Genomic DNA, 19707 nt, shown 5'->3' with positions numbered 1-19707 from the left:
TATTCCATATGCGGTTGTCACGTATGGGTCAAGTACCATAGACTGTCACATCACCATTGTAACCCAAGTTTGGTTAGTAAAAGTATGCAAATACTAAGTAAGCTTTTCATGCAAAACTTTGGCGAGCCGCAAGCTAAGCTAAGCACTTGTTACTTCCACCCAAACTACCATTACGGGAGTTATTCACAGTCCAAAACGCATTTCAGCTGAGCCTTCTTGTGTTACTTTTACGCGGTCCTCCATTGTTAAACTATTTAAATATCTTTTTCCAAAAATACTTTACATCCATGTTTAGTATGAGCAGAAGTGTTTTATTGAAATTTTCAATTGTTCTCTAATGTCATTGTTTTGTTGAATGTTTATCAAAAGTTATTATAAATTAAAAAAGTGTAAAATGTAATATTTTATATATCATTTATGTTCAATCTTACCACCTTTACGCTTTTAATACTATTCACTCGATTTGATATATTATTTTAATTGGATGAGCAATATTGAATAACAGTGCCACTGCAGTTGTAGTACGACGGGCTGCGACAGTCATGTCATGAGTTTTTGCGCTCTAGTGCAGCAAATAATATTTTTATCAGTTAAGTTAATTCATTATACTGTACCCGCTTATTCCTCGCTTTGCTTGCTACTATCCACGCACAGGCGTGTAGACTTATGGCTTGTGTGAACGAGAGATTGCAAGTTTGGAGGTTACAAAATTACATCTCTGTTTTTACTAAGATAAGTAGAATTAATTCATAATACTCGTATACACGTGTTTAATTATATTCTCTTGTTTTTTTACTATATAAATTACGTGTTATTTCGAAGAAATCTTAAAAAAAATATTTGTTCTACAAATTTGAAAATACACATAAATTAAAAGCTGCAAATCGGTATCACATCATCACAGTATTTAAATAAATTATCTTACTACATAAATTAAAAGCTTACAAATCACATTTTCACTTCCAATTCTTCAAAATTTCGATTGTTTCCTGGTTATCAAACGACTAGACATAAATTAACGTACATTTTCATAAAATATTTAAATTTAAAAGGAAAATATCATTGGTCCGACGCGGTGTAATCATCTAAAAGGACGCCATTAATCATTCCTTGACTGGAGCTGAGATAATCTGCTTTAAATACAGTTTAATCCAATACTTTGCAAATTAGGTCGTTTACTACCAACCTCCACGTTTATTATAGATTTTAGTTTTTATTTTAAACGTGATTTACTAAAAATGTTTAAAAAATTTAAGTTGTACGTTTACTCATTCTCTGATTATTTCAATGATAGGAAATCATACGTACAACTGTAAACCATGGCGATTCTAGTTTACTTTTAAAGTTCATTTTTTTCAGCATAGAAAAAGGTTATTTGTGTTAAGACCATACCCTGTTGATAATCAAAAGTAAAGGTACTAGTTGTATGTAAATAAATTAAAACAAGCAATTCCCTGTCCAAATAATTCCGTTGGATGATTTACTTTAGAATAGCACATAAGTCTTAAAATATCTTAAATTCTGCAACCTGTATTATGTCCGTTACATTTGAGTGAAGTTATGCCAACTTAATGGTTTTCTCACATTCTTAGGTCGTATTTCCGATTTTCGCTTTATATTTTTGTGATCATCCCGTACAAACAAGCATTAGTTTTAAACTAATTCCCTTTATTTACTTAAAATGGGTTAATTATCAATTAATGACAAAAAACAAATAGTAAACCACCTCTTGATAAACCGAACGGAACTGAACTAAACATTTCCTTTAGCTAATATATAGTTTATCAGTATAGTTTACCCCATAGCCATATATATATTTATGGCATAATGTATGTCGCATTAGCCCTAACGTAGTGTATGCATATGGTGACATATTGCACATAGGCGTTGTACATTGCCCTGAGTGAGACATAGCCTAGTGGCCCAGATCCAAGTAATCAACCCCCTGTCTGGCCTCCACCCAGGTCCAACCCCAACTGTCAGCCGTTTCACCCCTTAGGCGACTTATCTTCAACGGATAGGCTAACTGTCAGTGTTACTACTTAAACGAATAACGGTTTGGATGTTTATGAAAGTTGAAATGCAAAAAATGTATTGTGACCTTATACTTATTCGAGAAATAAAATAAATAGCAGTCACATTATTGATATACACACAAACCATCATTTTGGCTAACTAATGTGCATTCGTTAATTAAGAAGAGACTTGAATTTAAAGCCGATTTTAAGTGTTTAGTTAGGAATCAACAACAGTTTTGTTAGTTTTTGCAATATGGCTACACAAGTTAACATTGGAAATATTGGACAAAAATTTGAAGTCGTCAGTTTTTTTGCGATACGCCTAAAAGGGGTTTTAATTTTTATAAGTCTATATTACACGTCCAAGCTAAATAAAATTAATTATTTTTTTAAATATAAAAATGCGCTTGATATTTGATATAGCATGAAGTTCGATTATTTTTTGAAAACTTGCCTCTTAAGTACTGTCATATTTTTTTATCAAGCAGTTTTAAATCATCATACAGACCAATGTTGTTAAAATGGACTCTGTGCTTTATGGATAGGAAAAGTGAAAAGAAGTATGGATATAAAACATATAGTTTTACTGTGATATTATTGATTCATCTTATCATTACAGGGGAGAATGCACCTTCTTGATTGATGAGTGTTTCACTGTCACTTGGTGTAATCCCAATGCTTATCAAACATCCCCTTTATTTCTCATTGTCTGTTTTGTCTAACTCTTCCCCTCAATGCCTCCCCCAAGTTGTCATATGTGTCTTATTTCCTGATTGTCCAGTCTAGAGCTATTCTTTTACTCTGTTACGATTACAATACCACATCAGGTAAAATGGCTAGGATATGTATTCATATAAATACGGTTTAAGCTATACCATTATAAACAGATTGTATTTTATTAACCTTTGTTGTTGTCTGCATTCTTGTAGGTTATTTTTGTGCTACACCATCGTTTATTTGTTTAGCGATCCATTTATTGTTTAGTTGGGCTCCTAAAATACATGAACATGTTTTAAGGTGAAAAATTAATACATTGCTTTGAGACTGCAGGCCTCCAGGTCGTCCTACTTTTCCTACTTTTTAGTAGGAAAGTAGGAAAAGTCCTACTTTTTACACATTTGTCCTACTTTCCTACTTTTTTATAAAAATTATGTCGATTTTGCGATATTTTATTACACTTATTATTAATGTTTACTTATCAATATTTCCCAATGAGAAGTTTTTTCCTAAAAAATATGACTGACTGAGATATATTTTTTATAAAACAATCTGTTAAATGATTTTAAATTTTAATTTATAAGTTCCAGTACTGGTAGTATCTGTATGGTTAATCTTATCAACATTGTTATTGGGTGAAAACATTTTTTTCAAAGACATGGCAATACTATTGTGATAGAAAATAAAAATTGTCATTATTATCAGTGCTTACTATTCTGACATGTCTTTTAGATTCCCCAATGAAGTAAACTGAGGGGAAATCAATGCTCCTGGGGAGCCCTGGGATACTAGTTCAAAAGTAGTTAACTTAGCACTTATCGGTCCAGTGTTTCCCTGATTAGCCTAAACATGATTTTTTGACATAACTGTATTTAAAATAAATTAAGGCTTAAGTTCAAGTTTAAATGTCCAAATCTCACTGGCTCAAATAGTTTTTACTCATTACAATTCAAACATTCCTACTACTTTTAAGATAGCTCTAATCTAACTAATTCAAAATACTTTTGGAACATATTTTTTGAATTTTATATTATATATAGTTCCGTACTTTATAGGCCTACTTAAATAACTATTCATGCTTCTGTTTTCCACCCAAAAAAAATCATTTTACTTTTATATTAATTTTATTTCTGAAATATTAAATAATATTAAAAAAAGAACAAATTTCTTATTTACAGCACCATTTTAAACACAAATTAGGGCTGGTTGGCAACGTTAGGGAAACATATTTATTTTTATCCTTTATTTAATGCTGCTTGTCCTAAATATTTTTTCGTGATGACTGTAGATAATGACCCCTTAACATTTTAATTTCTCTTGTGCGTTACTTCTGAATATTTGGTGTACAATCTCAGCTAAAACTTTATCCGGCCTTTTAGTTGAAGATTTTTTAAATAAAAATAATTAATTATTGATATTAATTTTAAAATTTATATATAGAATTATTTTAGTTATGTTTCCAAATTGTCTGGACATATTTTGTGAACTTCTTTCTTGGGCTGAAGCCGGGTTTTCCTAGGAGCGGAAGCGGAGAGCGGAGAGGAACGCGGAGAGCGGACTCCACTTGTCTTAGGTAATTTAATGTTTCTGTTTTCCCAGAAGCGGAGCGGAACACCATGTTAATTTCTTTTCCGCTCTCCGCGTTCCTCCCTTATGAAAAAGATTATATATGGCCATATAAAATTTTTTTTATCCGGTTATATTTGGTTTTGGACCAAATATAACCAGATATGATCATATATGTAATCCCCCATATATGGAAATTTTAAAATAAAAAATATATAAATAAATAAAAAAATAACAATTCAACATATTTGCAAATTAAATGATATAAACTATGCATTAAAATTATAATAAATTTTTAAATTCAAAAAATTCAAAACAAAATTTTCAATCAACTGACTGGGATTCGAACCCGGGACTCCAGCGTGAGAGTCCACCCCTTTAGCCACTACACCACAACCGCTTCATATCAGTTGGCTTAACAAAACCTATTACGAATGATAGAAGCTGTATTTGGTCTCGTAAAACAAGATGTTTCTTAGACATTTTATGTCATTTGAAGAATGTTATTATTAATATAGCCTAACTACGTGACATTGATATTTGCGGCTGTTTGATAGCAAAGGTACAATTAATTAATTATTAATATAATATTCTCCTTGTTTAGGCCTACTACACTTACAATTTTAAAATTATACGTCAGTTTTAAGATTTTGTTGCGTTATAATAAAATTGTACAATAGATGTATGTACAGGATTTTGTCATCCGGGTTCAAATCTGGATACTTTAATTACTTTACTACTAATTACTTTAAAGGAGAGATACCTATATTATCTACTGTACCACATTTCAACTCAATCAGTTCAGTAGTTTGTGCTTGCGAGAACAACAAGAAAATACACAAACTCACAAACTTCAAGATTTATAATATAATAAGAAGTGTTTGGGAGTCCAGTTACATAATCCATATGTGGCAACAATTCCTTATAATAATTCCAGTTATTGTCAAAAACTCATTTATACATGAGCAAAAATTGAAAATTATTATTCCATATATGAGTAATTTAATTCCATACCTGGGAGTCATATATGGCCATATATAGACCATAATTCCATATATGGAGGATATTTATGGCCAAATATGGGCAATAATTTCATATATAGAAAACATGTATGGCCATATATGGACAATAGTTTTATTATATAGAAAATATGTATGGCCATATATGGCCAATAATTCCATATATGGACTACATATATGACCATATATGGACACCACCATATATGGATACAACCATATCTGGCCATATATGCTTCCATATACGGTCATCAAAAACCATATATGACTTTATATGGCCAGAAATTACTTTTTTATAGGGGCTCTCTCCGCTCTCCGCTTCCGCGCCTAGGAAAATCCAGCTTAAGACAAACATAAAATGCCATATAAGTATGGGTCTAAAATGCCTAGATTTTAATTTGTCGGTCTGTTTGTGATTTTTAAGAATTATTTTATATCTTGGGCATTTTTCAAGATAGAACTTTTAAAATGGATATAAATGTGTATTTTAGAAGGTGATAAGAGCTTGCAAAGTTTCGATCCAATATCTCAAGCCGTTTCAATATGGCAGCCATTTAAAATATTTAATGCCAAATTTAATTTGAAACCGTAAATATTTAGAATATAGTTTCCTGGATCAAAAAGATAGAGAATTCAAATACAAATCAAATGAGACCTTGTTTGTAAAATCGGATGACAAACAACCATAAATAAGTTTTTTTTCAACATTCGGTTACGCAATTTAATAGCACTACCATACTGTATTCTTATTTGTTATTTTTCAGAGCAGTATGGGTAATCCTATTAAATTGCGTAAACAAATTTAGAAAAAACTGATTTGGTTGTTTGTCATCAGATTTTAAAATAAACGGTATCAGCATTCTGACACATACTTTCTCCCATAAGATTGTCAACAACCTTTCTCATGAGTAAGCGGTGAGAGTAAATTACCGGAAATGGGATTTGTACAATTTTCTTCAGAATTTAAAGGACTATAACATACTAAATTTTTATCAAAATCGTTCTAGCCAATTTTGGGAAAATCCGATTTTCCGTTATTTTATGGGGATTTTTATGAGAAAATAACATAATTTACCATAACTTTTGAACCGTAGTTTTTACAGAAATGGGATTTGTATCATTTTGTTTAGAATATAAAGGACTATAACATACTAAATTTTTATCAAAATCGTTCGGGCCATTTTTGAGAAAATCATATTTTTCCAGTTTTTTATGGGGTTTTATGGGAAAAATCCCCATTAAAAATAAAATTTTCTAAAAAATGACAAAAACTATCAAAATTGTAAGGATCATAACATACTCTGTTAAACCAAAACCGGATTTTTGTCTAAAATCCTATTTTTTGTTATTTTATGGGGGTTTTATGGGAAAATAACATAATTTACCATAACTTTTGAACCGTAATTTTTACAGAAATGGGATTTGTACCATTTTGTTCAAAATTTAAAGGGCTACAACATACTAAATTTTTATCAAAATCGTTTGGGCCATTTTTGAGAAAATCCGATTTTTCCAGTTTTTTATGGGTTTTTATTGGAAAATCCCCATAAAAAGTCAAAATTTCAAAAAAAATGAAAAAAACGCCTGGAGATACCACGGATTAGAACCTACATACCAAATTTCATTGAAATCGGACCACAGGTGTAGTCCCTAGCTCTGTACACATCCAGACACACAGACACACACACAGACACACGCACACACACACACACACACACACACACACAGACATCACTTCAAAAACCACTTTTTTGGGTCCAGGGGGACCCAAAACGAATATATCCACTCAAAACTCAAACTCGAAAATTTTGACGAAAACAATACTTTCTCCATATACTATGGTATAGGGGGAGAAAGTAAAACAAGGTCTCATTTGATTTGTATTTGAATTCTCTATCTTTTTGATCCAGGAAACTATATTCTAAATATTTACGGTTTCAAATTTGATGATAAACAACCAAATCAGTTTTTTCTAAATTTGTTTACGCAATTTAATAGGATTACCCATACTGCTCTGAAAAATAACAAATAAGAATACAGTATGGTAGTGCTATTAAATTGCGTAACCGAATGTTGAAAAAAAACTTATTTATGGTTGTTTGTCATCCGATGTTACAAACAAGGTCTCATTTGATTTGGATTTGAATTCTCTATCTTTTTGATCCAGGAAACCATTTTCTAAATATTTACGGTTTTCATGAAATTTGGCATTAAAGATTTTAAATGGCTGCCATATTGAAACGGCTTGAGATATTGGATCAAAACTTTGCAAGCTCTTTTCACTTTCTAAAATACACATTTATAACCATTTTAAAAGTTCTATCTTGAAAAATGCCCAAGATATAAAATAATTTTTAAATGTCACAAACAGACCGACCAACAAAAATTTAGGCATTTTAGACCCATGCATACTTATATGGAATTTTATGTTTGTCTTAGCCCCAGAAACAAGTCCACAAAATATGTCCAGACAATTTGGAAACACCCTGTATATTTATATACACTATTCTATTTGATAAACTATTGTGTATGCTAGTATTATTTGGTTTTTAATATATATTGTATCAGCAAAAAAGTTCGATTTGTATGTAAAATTAAGTCCTACTTTTCAGTAAAAAGTCCTACTTTATGCTGAAAAAGTCCTACTTTTCCTACTTTTTTGAGGTCAAAAACCACTTGGGGGCCTGAGACTGAAAAAAGATTGCTATGTGCTATATTTAGCTAGGAAAGCGGACAATATTTGATTACAGGTGGAACATTATAATCTATGTCAATGTGATAATTAAATGAACTTGTTCTTGTTTTCAATCAAGTTATTGTAGTGTAAAGTTTTAATCTATTTTAACGCCTCTATTTCCACAGCATTACTGAGTGTGCTTCAGTCAATGATATTCAAACAGATCCATCAAGCTCATATCAAAGAGATTGATCGAGTGTCAGGATTTGTTTCTGGTTAAAATCACTCTATTTTTATACTATTGCGGTATTATTGTATTACATTCCTTTCTAGATCAGTAGTGTGTGTTAATTTTATACATAAAAAACGATTTAGCTGAAATTGAAATTATACGATGTAAAAATTATTGTACTCTTTAAGCTCACGGTAATCGACTTTTTTTATTTTTAAGAGGAGAGGAAATTGGCTGAGGAATACTTGGCTTTTACACTAATCGTGCAATAAGTTGAAAGATAGTCTTTCAATTTCTCCTTTTATAATGAGGGTGGAGCTCTAAGTATACCTCGAAACTTGTGTACTGTAGCAAGTTAACCACACGCTACTTAACTACGAGCTATGACTGTTCCACTAGGTATTTACTAGCCAGTATTAGTCATCATGCAGTTCTGGGCTATGAAATTTAACTATAAGTATTGATTGATATGTGTTGTTTCAGGATGTCTGGCGCAGGAGTTACAGATCATGCCTGCGATGCCAGTTCAGGCCAAACCTATCGGCAAGAAGGTGTTATTGACGTGTAGAGCTCCAGACGACAAGAATCTGATCACAGAACTACGCTGGCTAGACCCTCAGAACAACACCATCAGAAACGACAACATGTAAGTTAACACTCACTGGCGATTAATACCCGATTTTGTAACATTTTCATTGTACTCTTTCGATAATCGTTATTTTTGTCGTTATTTTTATTATATTTTTTGAGGCCACAGAGATTTTGTTATATAGCTTTGAGCCGAAGAACGAATCTTCTACTTCCAAATGCAAGCCTTCTTCTTGAAAAGTGAAAAGGGAGATGTGCATGGCGGGCACTGCGCTGAGAGATCTCCTCACCGATAGAGAGCCTCTCGAAAAAGTACTGTGGCCCCTGTAGACAAGGGCCTTGCGCAGGCACCATGCAGCACGTCATGATCCTGCAAACAGTAGCCAACCTACTGGTGTAATATGTTGTCATCCCTGCTACAGCTGAACCTGTCAGTGTACAGCCTCTTTTGCACCGACGTTTATTTCCAGTTACGTGATTTAGGAATACAGTACAATCTTATTCATTCAGCTATCACCTACAAAATTGGTTATAATAATGTATTTCCTTCCTTTAATATTGTTACTACGTTGTCCCAGATATTGTCTAGTCTCACGAAAAGCTAGTAATGTATTTTTATAGTTTTGAAGGATTTTTGAGGTAGTAAAGTTTTGATTTAAATAAAAAAACTTAATGGCAAATCTTAAATGAGCTTTCTACATCCTTAAATGAAGTTACTCAGTAAGAAGTAAAGCTATCTAGTAAAATTAACGAGGTTAAACTACATAAATTGAATGAATTAAACTAAAACTTACAATACTTTAGGTACAATTCATCATTCTTACTTTTATGCTTAGAGGCACTTAACGATGAGTTTATATTAATGACTGTCTTGTAGACTTACATGAGATGTCCCTTAGAAGATCCCTTGTGGGGCTTGAGAGTGTGGTGACCCGTAATGGTTTCACCACATCACATAGGTCCAAGCACTTAACTAGCTTGTGTCCTAGCAATGCTGTACACTAGTTAATTCTACCTGAACATTACATGTGATTGATGAAACCGTTATGAGCACAAATCATAGATTATCTGAGATTAAAATTATTGTATCATCTTAAAACGTTAGGTGTCATCAATATTTTGATTTTGAAGTTAATAGTGTTTTAATTACAAGATCCTATGTTATTTTAAAAAAAATTGATTGTATTGTGGTTGTATGGTTCTATGTAACTAAATCAACTGAAAGAAATTTTTTATATTGTGATAGTTGCTTAATATTGTTACATTTTTCTGTCAGAGACTGTGTGCCTCTATAAATACCAATTTATGAAATTTGTAATTCAATACCAAAGTAAATTAAAATAGCGGCTTTACAGCTACAAGAATACAGTGCAATCAAAAAATGTTTAATGGTGTTTCCAAACACGAAATGTGAAAGTATGTGAAGAAACTAGTTTCTAATCTGGACTACATTATTTGACGATTATGTTTATAAATTTGTTATCACTTTTACAACTTAAAACTAAGTTCAAAGCTTAGTCAACCACTAAGAGACTTGCCTACTTAACATTAAATGTGTGGACTTACCAAGCAGTTAGCGAGTAAAACCACATGAGTCTATCACATCCACTTAAGAACCCCAGATCCCTCAACTTGCATAACTTGAAATTGGGTTCTTACGCAACAGCCGCGTTGGCTCAACAAGGTAAACCAACCAACTAATTTCCTGTTCGAGATCAAAATTTTACTCTTTTAATTTTAAATTTGTATTTTCTCATCTCTTTATACCAAGGTGTGATATAAAATTATTTAAATATGAAAAATGTGTCTCTGAGTTGTTGAAATTGTTTTAATGTGTTTTCTTCTAATAATTTTATCACAACTATTACATTTATAACTCATTTTTATTTGTACCATCGGTATCTTTAGTGTGAAGTTCTTCTAGTAAGTCAGACATAAGATTAATGAGAGAAAATGAGTGTAATATGTGAAAAAGAAACAAATATTACTAAATATACTAAACAAAACTGGTCCAAACTTCAATTAAATGTTATACAAAAAATGAACTGGTTTTTTACCATCCACTGAGGTTTTTTTTCCTATGTTGTTAACAAAAGAAACCCAAGTAAAGGTTAACAATTTAAATAAATGTTTTACCAAAGACCAACGTAATCAAAACCAAAGCTTGTAATAATTGTTTCTATTTCTCATCTTACACTCATGTCTAGCTTACTAAAATCTATAATTATTAATCCCCATATTGATTTACACATTGAATATACATTCGTAACTGTTTAGTTAAAGAGTATGTGCAATATGTGCACAACTTAAGTTAAAAACAGTCTATAAATTACCCCAAAAATAATAATTTCATTAATCTTGGTATTCATATCAAAATGTGTTTCTAACTCTACAACTACATAACCTGAATTTCGGCAGCGGGTTTTACTATCAACCAACAGTTCTATACTGGGAACTAATCAGTTCTAACTTTTGGGCTGCTTGGGAATGATCATATCTGATGTCTGGTTATGTGGTCCATCAGTTATGTGGTCCCATGCGGGCCACACTCGCTGATACTCTAACTTTAATGTCACCCTTTTATGTGGTTAACACCAATATTCAACCAAAAATCCACTCACGTAGTTTAGAAATTATTTTGCACTCTTTGTTTTAGTGGAGGTAATTTTTTCTTTTGTAATCTAGAAGTAACTCCTAAAAACAATTTGCTCAACTACATTTCGTTTGTCACTGGATTACTATGTATTCTGTGGCACAAAATTGTTAGGGTACTTAATACCTTAGAAAAAAATTGACCTTTACTTTTTGCAGATTTTTTTATCTTGCAGACCCAAATTTCTACAAATTTATTAATTTATTTGTTTAAAACATATCAACTATCTCTTCAACACATCTGTTATATCTGGCTTGATCCATATCCCTCCTTACTCCTTAATTACTCGCCTGGACTTACCTTGTTATCCTAAAACTTCTCAGGGATCTTCATAGTCCTTTCCATGATCCGTTTCTTTCAAGTCCCAAACCTCTAAGTCAGATAGACCATAAGACCATACTTTAAACAAGCTTACATTTCCTGACAGGACTAAAAATGCTTTCTATGGAACATTGCTATCCCACCAAAAAGACTTGAAGACCCTTTCCTGATCCTTATATAATTTTATAAAAAAGGCTGTAGCTCCTTTAGACCTAAAATAATAATGAATCTATTCCACTCAGTCACTCACTACAGAGATTGACTATCAGTAGAGAAGATGACTCTGACTCGTGACCCTCTAGCTCTTATATTCTTTACTCAGTGACTCACCAATGTAGCCCCAGACTTTACAGTGTTCTCTCTTTGTACAGATTGACCAGAGATCGACTATCAGTAGAGAAGATGACTCCTGACACTCTAGCTCTGATATTCTCGTCTCTTAAGGACTCTGAGGCAGGTGTCTACACTTGTACTGCAGTCTACGCTGGAAGCAAAACCATCAGCAAGTCCGTCCGTATAGACACCATATGTGAGTATCTCTGATGCTTTGAATTCTTATTTGTAAAGGTGGGTTTTCCTAGCTGACTAATTTGGCAGCAAAATTGTGAATGCTGTACATTTTTTCTGATGCCTTCGTTTTTTTAGTAGGGACATTTTCCTAAAACTGCGATATTCAACTGCAGGGTTAGTTAATGTGTTAGTTTTTAATTGATTGTCCGCAGTTTGCTTCTTTATAACGTTCTTAAAATCTACATATGAAAAATATCAAAATTTCTAAATATAGTAATGTTTACAAATTAATGTCTCACAACAACTAGTACTACTTTAATTATATTTTTATTTGAGTGATTATATTTTTATTTTTATTGAATTTGATCCTTTAGAGTACAGTATTATACATCATATCTATTATATCTGTGGGTTTTAGCGAATTTCCCATATAGGGAATAAGCTATTACCGTAGTACTCATGATAAGACCTGGACCCGGGACCGATTTACTTTTTCGTTTTTAGGTCCCTAGAGGCCAAAAACACCATCCTATGTATATATTTATATATATATATATATATATGTCCGTTAGCACGATAACTCGAGCAAAAATGATCCGATTTTGATGAAATTTGGTAGAAACCTGTAAACCTACATTTATTCGAACGAGTTCGCGAACCAGCATGATCGGACTATGGAAACGGGGGTTTATGGGAGGTTTTGGGGTAAAAATAGGTTTTTCCCATTTTTGACCCTAAAAACACAAAGTTTCACAATTTCTTTCCAAACCATTTTGTAGAGCTTAAAAAAACAAATAATTTAGTATACTGAAGCGTTATTATTCGCCTAATGGTTACGGATAAAATTCCAAAAAATTGTAAATTTAAAATTCCCATGTTATTCTTATGGAGAATAAGTCAACTGGTGTAGTTTGCTTGTTTATGAACATATTGTGATCAAATTTGGAAAATACATTCATTTCTTACTAAACTACAGTATGTATTAACATTTTACAACAAAAAACACATTTTTACCCTCCCTGTTGCAGCAAACCTAAGTAATCGTTAAACTAATCCTATTTTAATAGGGAATAAATGTGATATTGTTAAGGAGACATTTTAGTGTAAATCCAATCAGGCAAATGGAAATTCGCTAAGTCTGCAGGTTAGCTGCGGCAGGGGTATTTTTAAGTTAAAATCTTGTAAAACTTGCATACATACTGTAAGATTAAACAATAACTTTAGTGATATTCTATCATAGAATTATTCTCTTAGATGTAGTATCAAAGAATTATCTGTCAGATACAATATCTTATCTTGCAAGGAACTGTAAACTATTAATCAAACTTAGTATTGATTAATAACTTACTACTGGTTATTTCCACTAGGCCTATTATCTTGTATAAACAGAAACGTAAAATAATACAAGTTAACCACAAGTTATATGACTTTTAATAATAATCAATTCTAAAACCATGCAACATTTGTAATTTTTTATTTGATATTCAAGTCTGATAAAAATTAACCCAAAAAGAACAATAACCTGTTACACCTACTATAAAATTAAGTTTTATTTTTATTTTACTGTTGTTATCTATTCTCATTTTAATCCCTTAGGAATAATTGAACCACTCTTCTGCCTAATACTTATGCTAGCAGTACACTATCTCCAAATTTAGGCGAGCGAAGCTGAGCACGATAGTATAACCCGGTCTGCTTGTATATGCTCAGGATAGTTCGCTTCACCATGATTTCGTGCTCCATTTAGTTTTTTTGGAACAAGTCAAACGAGACGAGCAAAGGCGAGTGACGGAAGTTAAAATATGTGTAACCACTAGCAAGCATGTTCGGCGAACATGGGTGAGCGTGTACTCGGTGAACTCGTGGTTCCTGCTTGGCAGCATTCGTTTTTGCAACTTGAGTCAAAAATTTGGTGAAACATTAGGCGAACATTCCGCAATAGTTTAAACTAGCATAAACAGCGTTTATGAGTGTTGCTACATAATAATATTCATAAAAAGAAGTGTTCTGGTGCAAACCCTATTATTTTGTCACAAATACTGGAGACTGTGACAACATAGTTCCAAGGTGAATTTTATTTGTGATGTAAAAAACTTGTATTTGGGGAATAAAGTCATTATTTCATTATTTCATTATTACAACCAGGATTTTATTTTTAATGGCTTCTTATTGTTAATGTTAACATGCTTTGTCTGAATGTATTCCTGCATTATTTTACGATTGACCATTTATGATCGTTAACCATGTCTATGCTAAATAAATATGTAGATTTATTTATTAGAAGTTTAACACTAAAAACTTAACAAATTTTCTAAATATTGAATAACATTTTGCAGATGCCATAACATGGATTGATGCGCCGGAAGAACAGTATCCAATCATGGGCAGCAAGTACAAGGTGAAGTGTAAAGTTCAAGCAAATCCGTCACCGATTGTTGATTGGCTGCGCAACGGCCAGCAAATCCAGTCTACAAACAACGACAGATACGTCATCGACAACGACGGCCTGGTCATCAAGAATGTGACGGAGGACGATGACGGAATATATATCTGTCGAGCCATCGTCCTGGACACTGGCGAACTCAGTGAGAGAAACATCAAAGTTGAGGTGAGTACCTAAAAAAATATATAATTTGAAAAGTCCCCTCCTTATTCTAGTTCTAGTGATAATTTATCTTATTTCTCTTCTTTCAGCATCAAGTTATGATTTTGTAAGTCACAAGCCAAACATTGATTCCAAGTGCAAATTCTGAAATCTATTTTACCATTGATGTTCGTTAATACTTAAAGGGGTGTTGATATGAACTAAATGTTGACTTCTTTTTTAAGGGTAAAATGAACCTAGACTATATTTACTTTATTTTATTCTTGGTATCGATACCTGAGGACAAGTAATAATTCCTAAAAAGATTATTCTATTTGTGTGTAATAGTTCTAAAATCAATATAAATTAATAAAATCATAAAATCTCTAAATGTCCTGTCTAAAGTACATAATACATACATTTAAACTAATATCTGATCATTTAAAAGTAACTATTCTCTGATTAAGGTTAGTAGTATGATAGTTATGATAGTATTAAGTTGTCATAAACAATAATGTTAGATTTTACCATTTAAGATCCAATGGTTCATGAATGTCATTTTCTTATCATTTATACACTTGAGTGTTGTAGTAAAACAGAAGTATTATTCTCTTGACACATTTAAAAGATGGTATTTTCTTAGCCTGTTTTTTACACATCAGTTTGCATTAAAAAAAACTTAAAATTGTCAGTCATTACATCTCATTTAAAATTTTCACATTTCATCTATTATTTTGCATAGCATACAGCAAATAAGGCTTTCAGTCATGGCTCTAAAAGACCGCTACCAAATGTTTTACAAAACCAGCAGAGTTTAAAAAGGATGTTAATGGAAATAGTTAATTGGATTTAGCAATGCAAGGGTGTCCTATAATGATCATAGTGGCTCGTTTCCCAGATGACTGAGGTTTCATTTACACTTAGGCTAACCAGATTTTGTGTTTAATGTCATTGTGTAAGCATTATTTCAGCAACAAATAGTCTTTCTGTCCTTGCTTTCAAATGAGACAATGTGAGAGTGTTCAGAAAATCATTTTTATTTAAAATTGTTGTCCTGTAGAAGTTATTTTTAATACTTTGGATATAAAGTCTGTCACTATTTATTCCTTAAAAATGTTTTTATTCCATTAGTAGGAGTGAACATATTACTACAGTCAATAATAATGTTAAAATGTTATTAGTTCTTTAGTAAAATTACTAAAGAAATATTTTAGTTAGCTTTTCATTTAAAGTGTGTTTTACTACTAAAATAGGTTTGACTTATATTGCAGTAAATTATTTTAACTTAAAATCTTTATAAAATTTGTTGCATAATATTAGTGACATTTGATGACATATCAGACATAGTGAATGTTCTATTCAATATCGCCACAGGGTACAACATGTAACACATGTGTGTCATATTGTGTTCAGTCAAACATATTTAAGCAGTTTGACAACCCCGCTGGATTAAATATACCATTTTTATGTTATTCTTAATTATTGATTTTCATAGGAGAAATATGTATTCATAATTTACGTTTAATGCATTTTATTTTAATTTGGAGTTGGTGTAGAAAAGTGAATATTAATTTTTTTTACGACATCAGGTTTAAAACTTAAAATTATGAAATTACCACTTTGATTGGCAATAGATCTTTAACCACTTAAAAAATATAATATTTTAATTATGTAAATTAAAATTAATTTTTTGATACTTTTTGGTTTACTGACGAGTTATTATAGAGAAAATTTACTTTTCCTACAGTCACCCGACAAAGTTGGCTTCCTTGTACTGTTTATAGTACAGAAAGCTGCTAATTGCTGCATATTTATACTTTGCCGTACGGTTTATACTTTGCCGTACTGTTTATACTTTGCCGCACATAAGGCCCCTATTACACGAGGTAGCCTGGCGACGTCGCCAGCGGCAGTAGCTGGCGACGCACTGGCCACCAAACCTATAACCAGTTGAGTAGCCAGTTGAGTAGCCAGAATTTTCACCGCCGTGGCGCCGTTGTTGTGAGTGCTTGTCTTGCACTTGCACTTGTTATGAGCGGTGTTTACAGTGAATAATGAGTGATTTTAAGTATCTTCTCCTTCTGTTACTTCTGAAGAAAAGGAGGCAAAGGAAGAGAAAAATGTACGTTCATCCAATGCTAAGTGCAAGAGAATCAAAAGGGTTATATTACACCCTTTTTGATGAGCTCTGTGCGGACAATAAAAAATGTTTCAATTATTTTCGTATGTCACAATACAGTTTCTTCGAGTCATAAAGGATGATATAGACATTTTATCAACTGAAGTGAACAATTCACACACTCACAACACAACAGAACGCAACACAACAGTGTGCAAGTACCCCCGTGATATGAACTAACCGAGTGGCGACGTGATACTGGCGACCTAGTGTAATAAGCTCCATATGCTACAACGCAGCGTCGCCAATATGGGTAGCCAGTGGCTACCACAGTGGCGACGGGGCTCGGTAGCCAGTCGGTCGCCAAAGTGTGGCTGCGTCACTGGCTACCCTCGTGTAATAACATCCATAAGAAGCAATGCCCCATGACAAGCTGAGTAGCCAGTTTGGTCGCTGGCGACGTCGCCAGGCTACCTCGTGTAATAGGGGCCTAAGGATTCCAACGAAACAACACAAAACAGCGTGGTTCTATTATGCACGTAATCCGTGTACGCTTGGAAATAGGTTGGCAACACTTAAAGATAATAATACTATGAGCAGCTGATTGACGATTATAACTACGATTTAACCTGTCATTTCGTGTTTATAGTTTCAGTATTTCTGAACTTTCTGGACTTTTCTTTTAAACGTTTTAAAACATTCCTACCATCTTAATAAACAAGAAAATACCTTTAAAGCATTTTTGTTAGGCGCGAAAACCACTTCAAATTACAAAAACATACGGAACTATATTCTCAAAACGCGGAGCACATTTCTTGCCGAGGAAAAATAGCGGAGTGATACGGACCGCGAGTACTACTTTCACTATGGCACCATTTGTGTTGCCAGCTGAACCTAAAAACGTGTTGTATAGTGTTTGAAAGACTAATTATTTATATGCTTTATAGTGACTGTAGGAAAAATATAATGTGTAACCCGAGTGAAAAAAGGCCTTTGCTGCACTCGAGATCATTCCGCACGAGCCGTAGGCGAGTGCGTAAACATTGCTCTCGTGTGCAGCAAAGTGCCACTTTCACCACTAGTTACACAAATAACTATTTTATGGATTACAAATATTTATAAGAAATTAACAATGAAATAAATATTTTGTAGCTTATCAAATTTAACACCTAACACTTTAATCCATGTGTGACTACTAAATAATCTGCAGTGCAAAAAAACCTTACTCATTATTATACCTGTATCAGTATCTTAGGGATATTCTTAGTCTGTATTTAATTTTCCATGGCAATTTTTAGTTGACCCACCCTTAGTAAAAGTAGGTACATAAAAATAAATTAAATTACTGGCCAACTTTTTTTTTACTTTGATAAAATATTTAAGGCTTTAAAACAATTTCTATAAATATCTTCTAAAACCTTAATGTGAAAAATTATTTACTACTCTATTGAAAACCTTAAATTTTATTACGACAAACTATTTCAATACCAACAAGTTCTCAACAATATAGTTTGAACTCGCAAATCTACAATTATAACTTCTCAGACATTTTTTTACTTATTTTTCAACTAAATTATCTCATTAGCCCTTCCCAACATCCAATACCTAACACAAACATTGCTTTATGTAGGACATACGATTGTTTGACTATGATTGATGTTCCTATCCGGTATCGGCTGCTGATTGTCACTGTATGTGGTATGATACCGCTGCCGGCCCAGGTACGGTATGCGATATAACGTTACTTGTATTAAATGCCACACATTCCATTGACCCTGCCTCCAGGCTATGTTTCATTACTCAAATCATAGAAACCGAATAGTTTGCGGCTTCCAGTTACCTGCTCCAGTTTATAGTGATTTGATTAATTGTGTAAGTACAATATATTTTCTAAATTATTTGAGTGAGTATTTGTTGCATTGAATGTTTATTCTTTGATTCTTCTCTTTGATTCTTTGATTATTCTTCGATGCTTAAATTTGACAAAGTTATATAATATTAAGCTTTTTGTTTCTGGACATTATTACTAGGTTCATGTTCAAATATGCATGGTTTAATTTGTATTCACAGTGTAAAAGTTTAAAACCACATAGGAATCTCTTTATACTCTATTTAGTTATACAATTTAAATTAAACCCAATAATAAATCAAATAAACTAGAATATTTTATTAGTGTTAGGTTTCTTACAAGAGAGTTTTAAGGCAATAAAATAAAAGCTACCATGAAAGTTACAATTATTGAATTAATAAAATTGGTAAGAAATGATGTACACTGAAATACAGTCAGTGTTTAATTAATATTTATGCAAACGTCAGAAATGTATAAAAAAGAAAAACCGTTTTTAGTGTAGTATAAAAATAATATGGTTGTTTTAAAATTAAACGTAATGTAATTATGTGTCATCCTCTTCCTCTTCATCGACTATACCTACATTTGAGTATAGTCGATGAAGACACACCTGGTCTAAGACTTGTGCCCTTTGAGTCGCAAGTTCAAATCCGACCAATCGTCAATTGCACTTTGCTGTGTAATCACCGATGATGCTATGACCTGATGGTTTGGCCATCTATTGTGGAAACAAAAAAGTTAGGTCTTTTTGAGGAGGACTCCCTCAACTAAAAACTGTATACTAAATTAATTTTAAATGTTTCTATTCAAAATATTTGCTAATATTTGTAGCATGAATTGTTTTATTTGATTTTAGT

The 19707-nt window shown here is 32.3% G+C and overlaps 1 protein-coding gene across 2 annotated transcripts in view; it reads left to right on the top strand.

Moving 5' to 3' along the window:
• LOC128986810 (fasciclin-2-like) overlaps window positions 1–19707 on the top strand; it is a 297561-nt gene that overhangs the window by 240465 nt on the left and 37389 nt on the right. For both annotated transcript variants that reach the window (XM_054407342.1, XM_054407343.1), the window contains exons 2-4: window positions 8710–8872; window positions 12160–12317; window positions 14635–14906. In XM_054407342.1, coding sequence (XP_054263317.1) covers window positions 8710–8872; window positions 12160–12317; window positions 14635–14906 — 593 coding nt within the window. The remainder of the gene's footprint in view (window positions 1–8709; window positions 8873–12159; window positions 12318–14634; window positions 14907–19707) is intronic.

The sequence above is a fragment of the Macrosteles quadrilineatus genome, unplaced genomic scaffold (assembly GCF_028750875.1).
Source record: "Macrosteles quadrilineatus isolate MER2022 unplaced genomic scaffold, UCM_ALF_1.0 Scaffold_2__2_contigs__length_208266976, whole genome shotgun sequence".
NCBI classification, from domain to species: domain Eukaryota; kingdom Metazoa; phylum Arthropoda; class Insecta; order Hemiptera; family Cicadellidae; genus Macrosteles; species Macrosteles quadrilineatus.
This window is presented reverse-complemented; position numbering and strand designations above follow the sequence as displayed.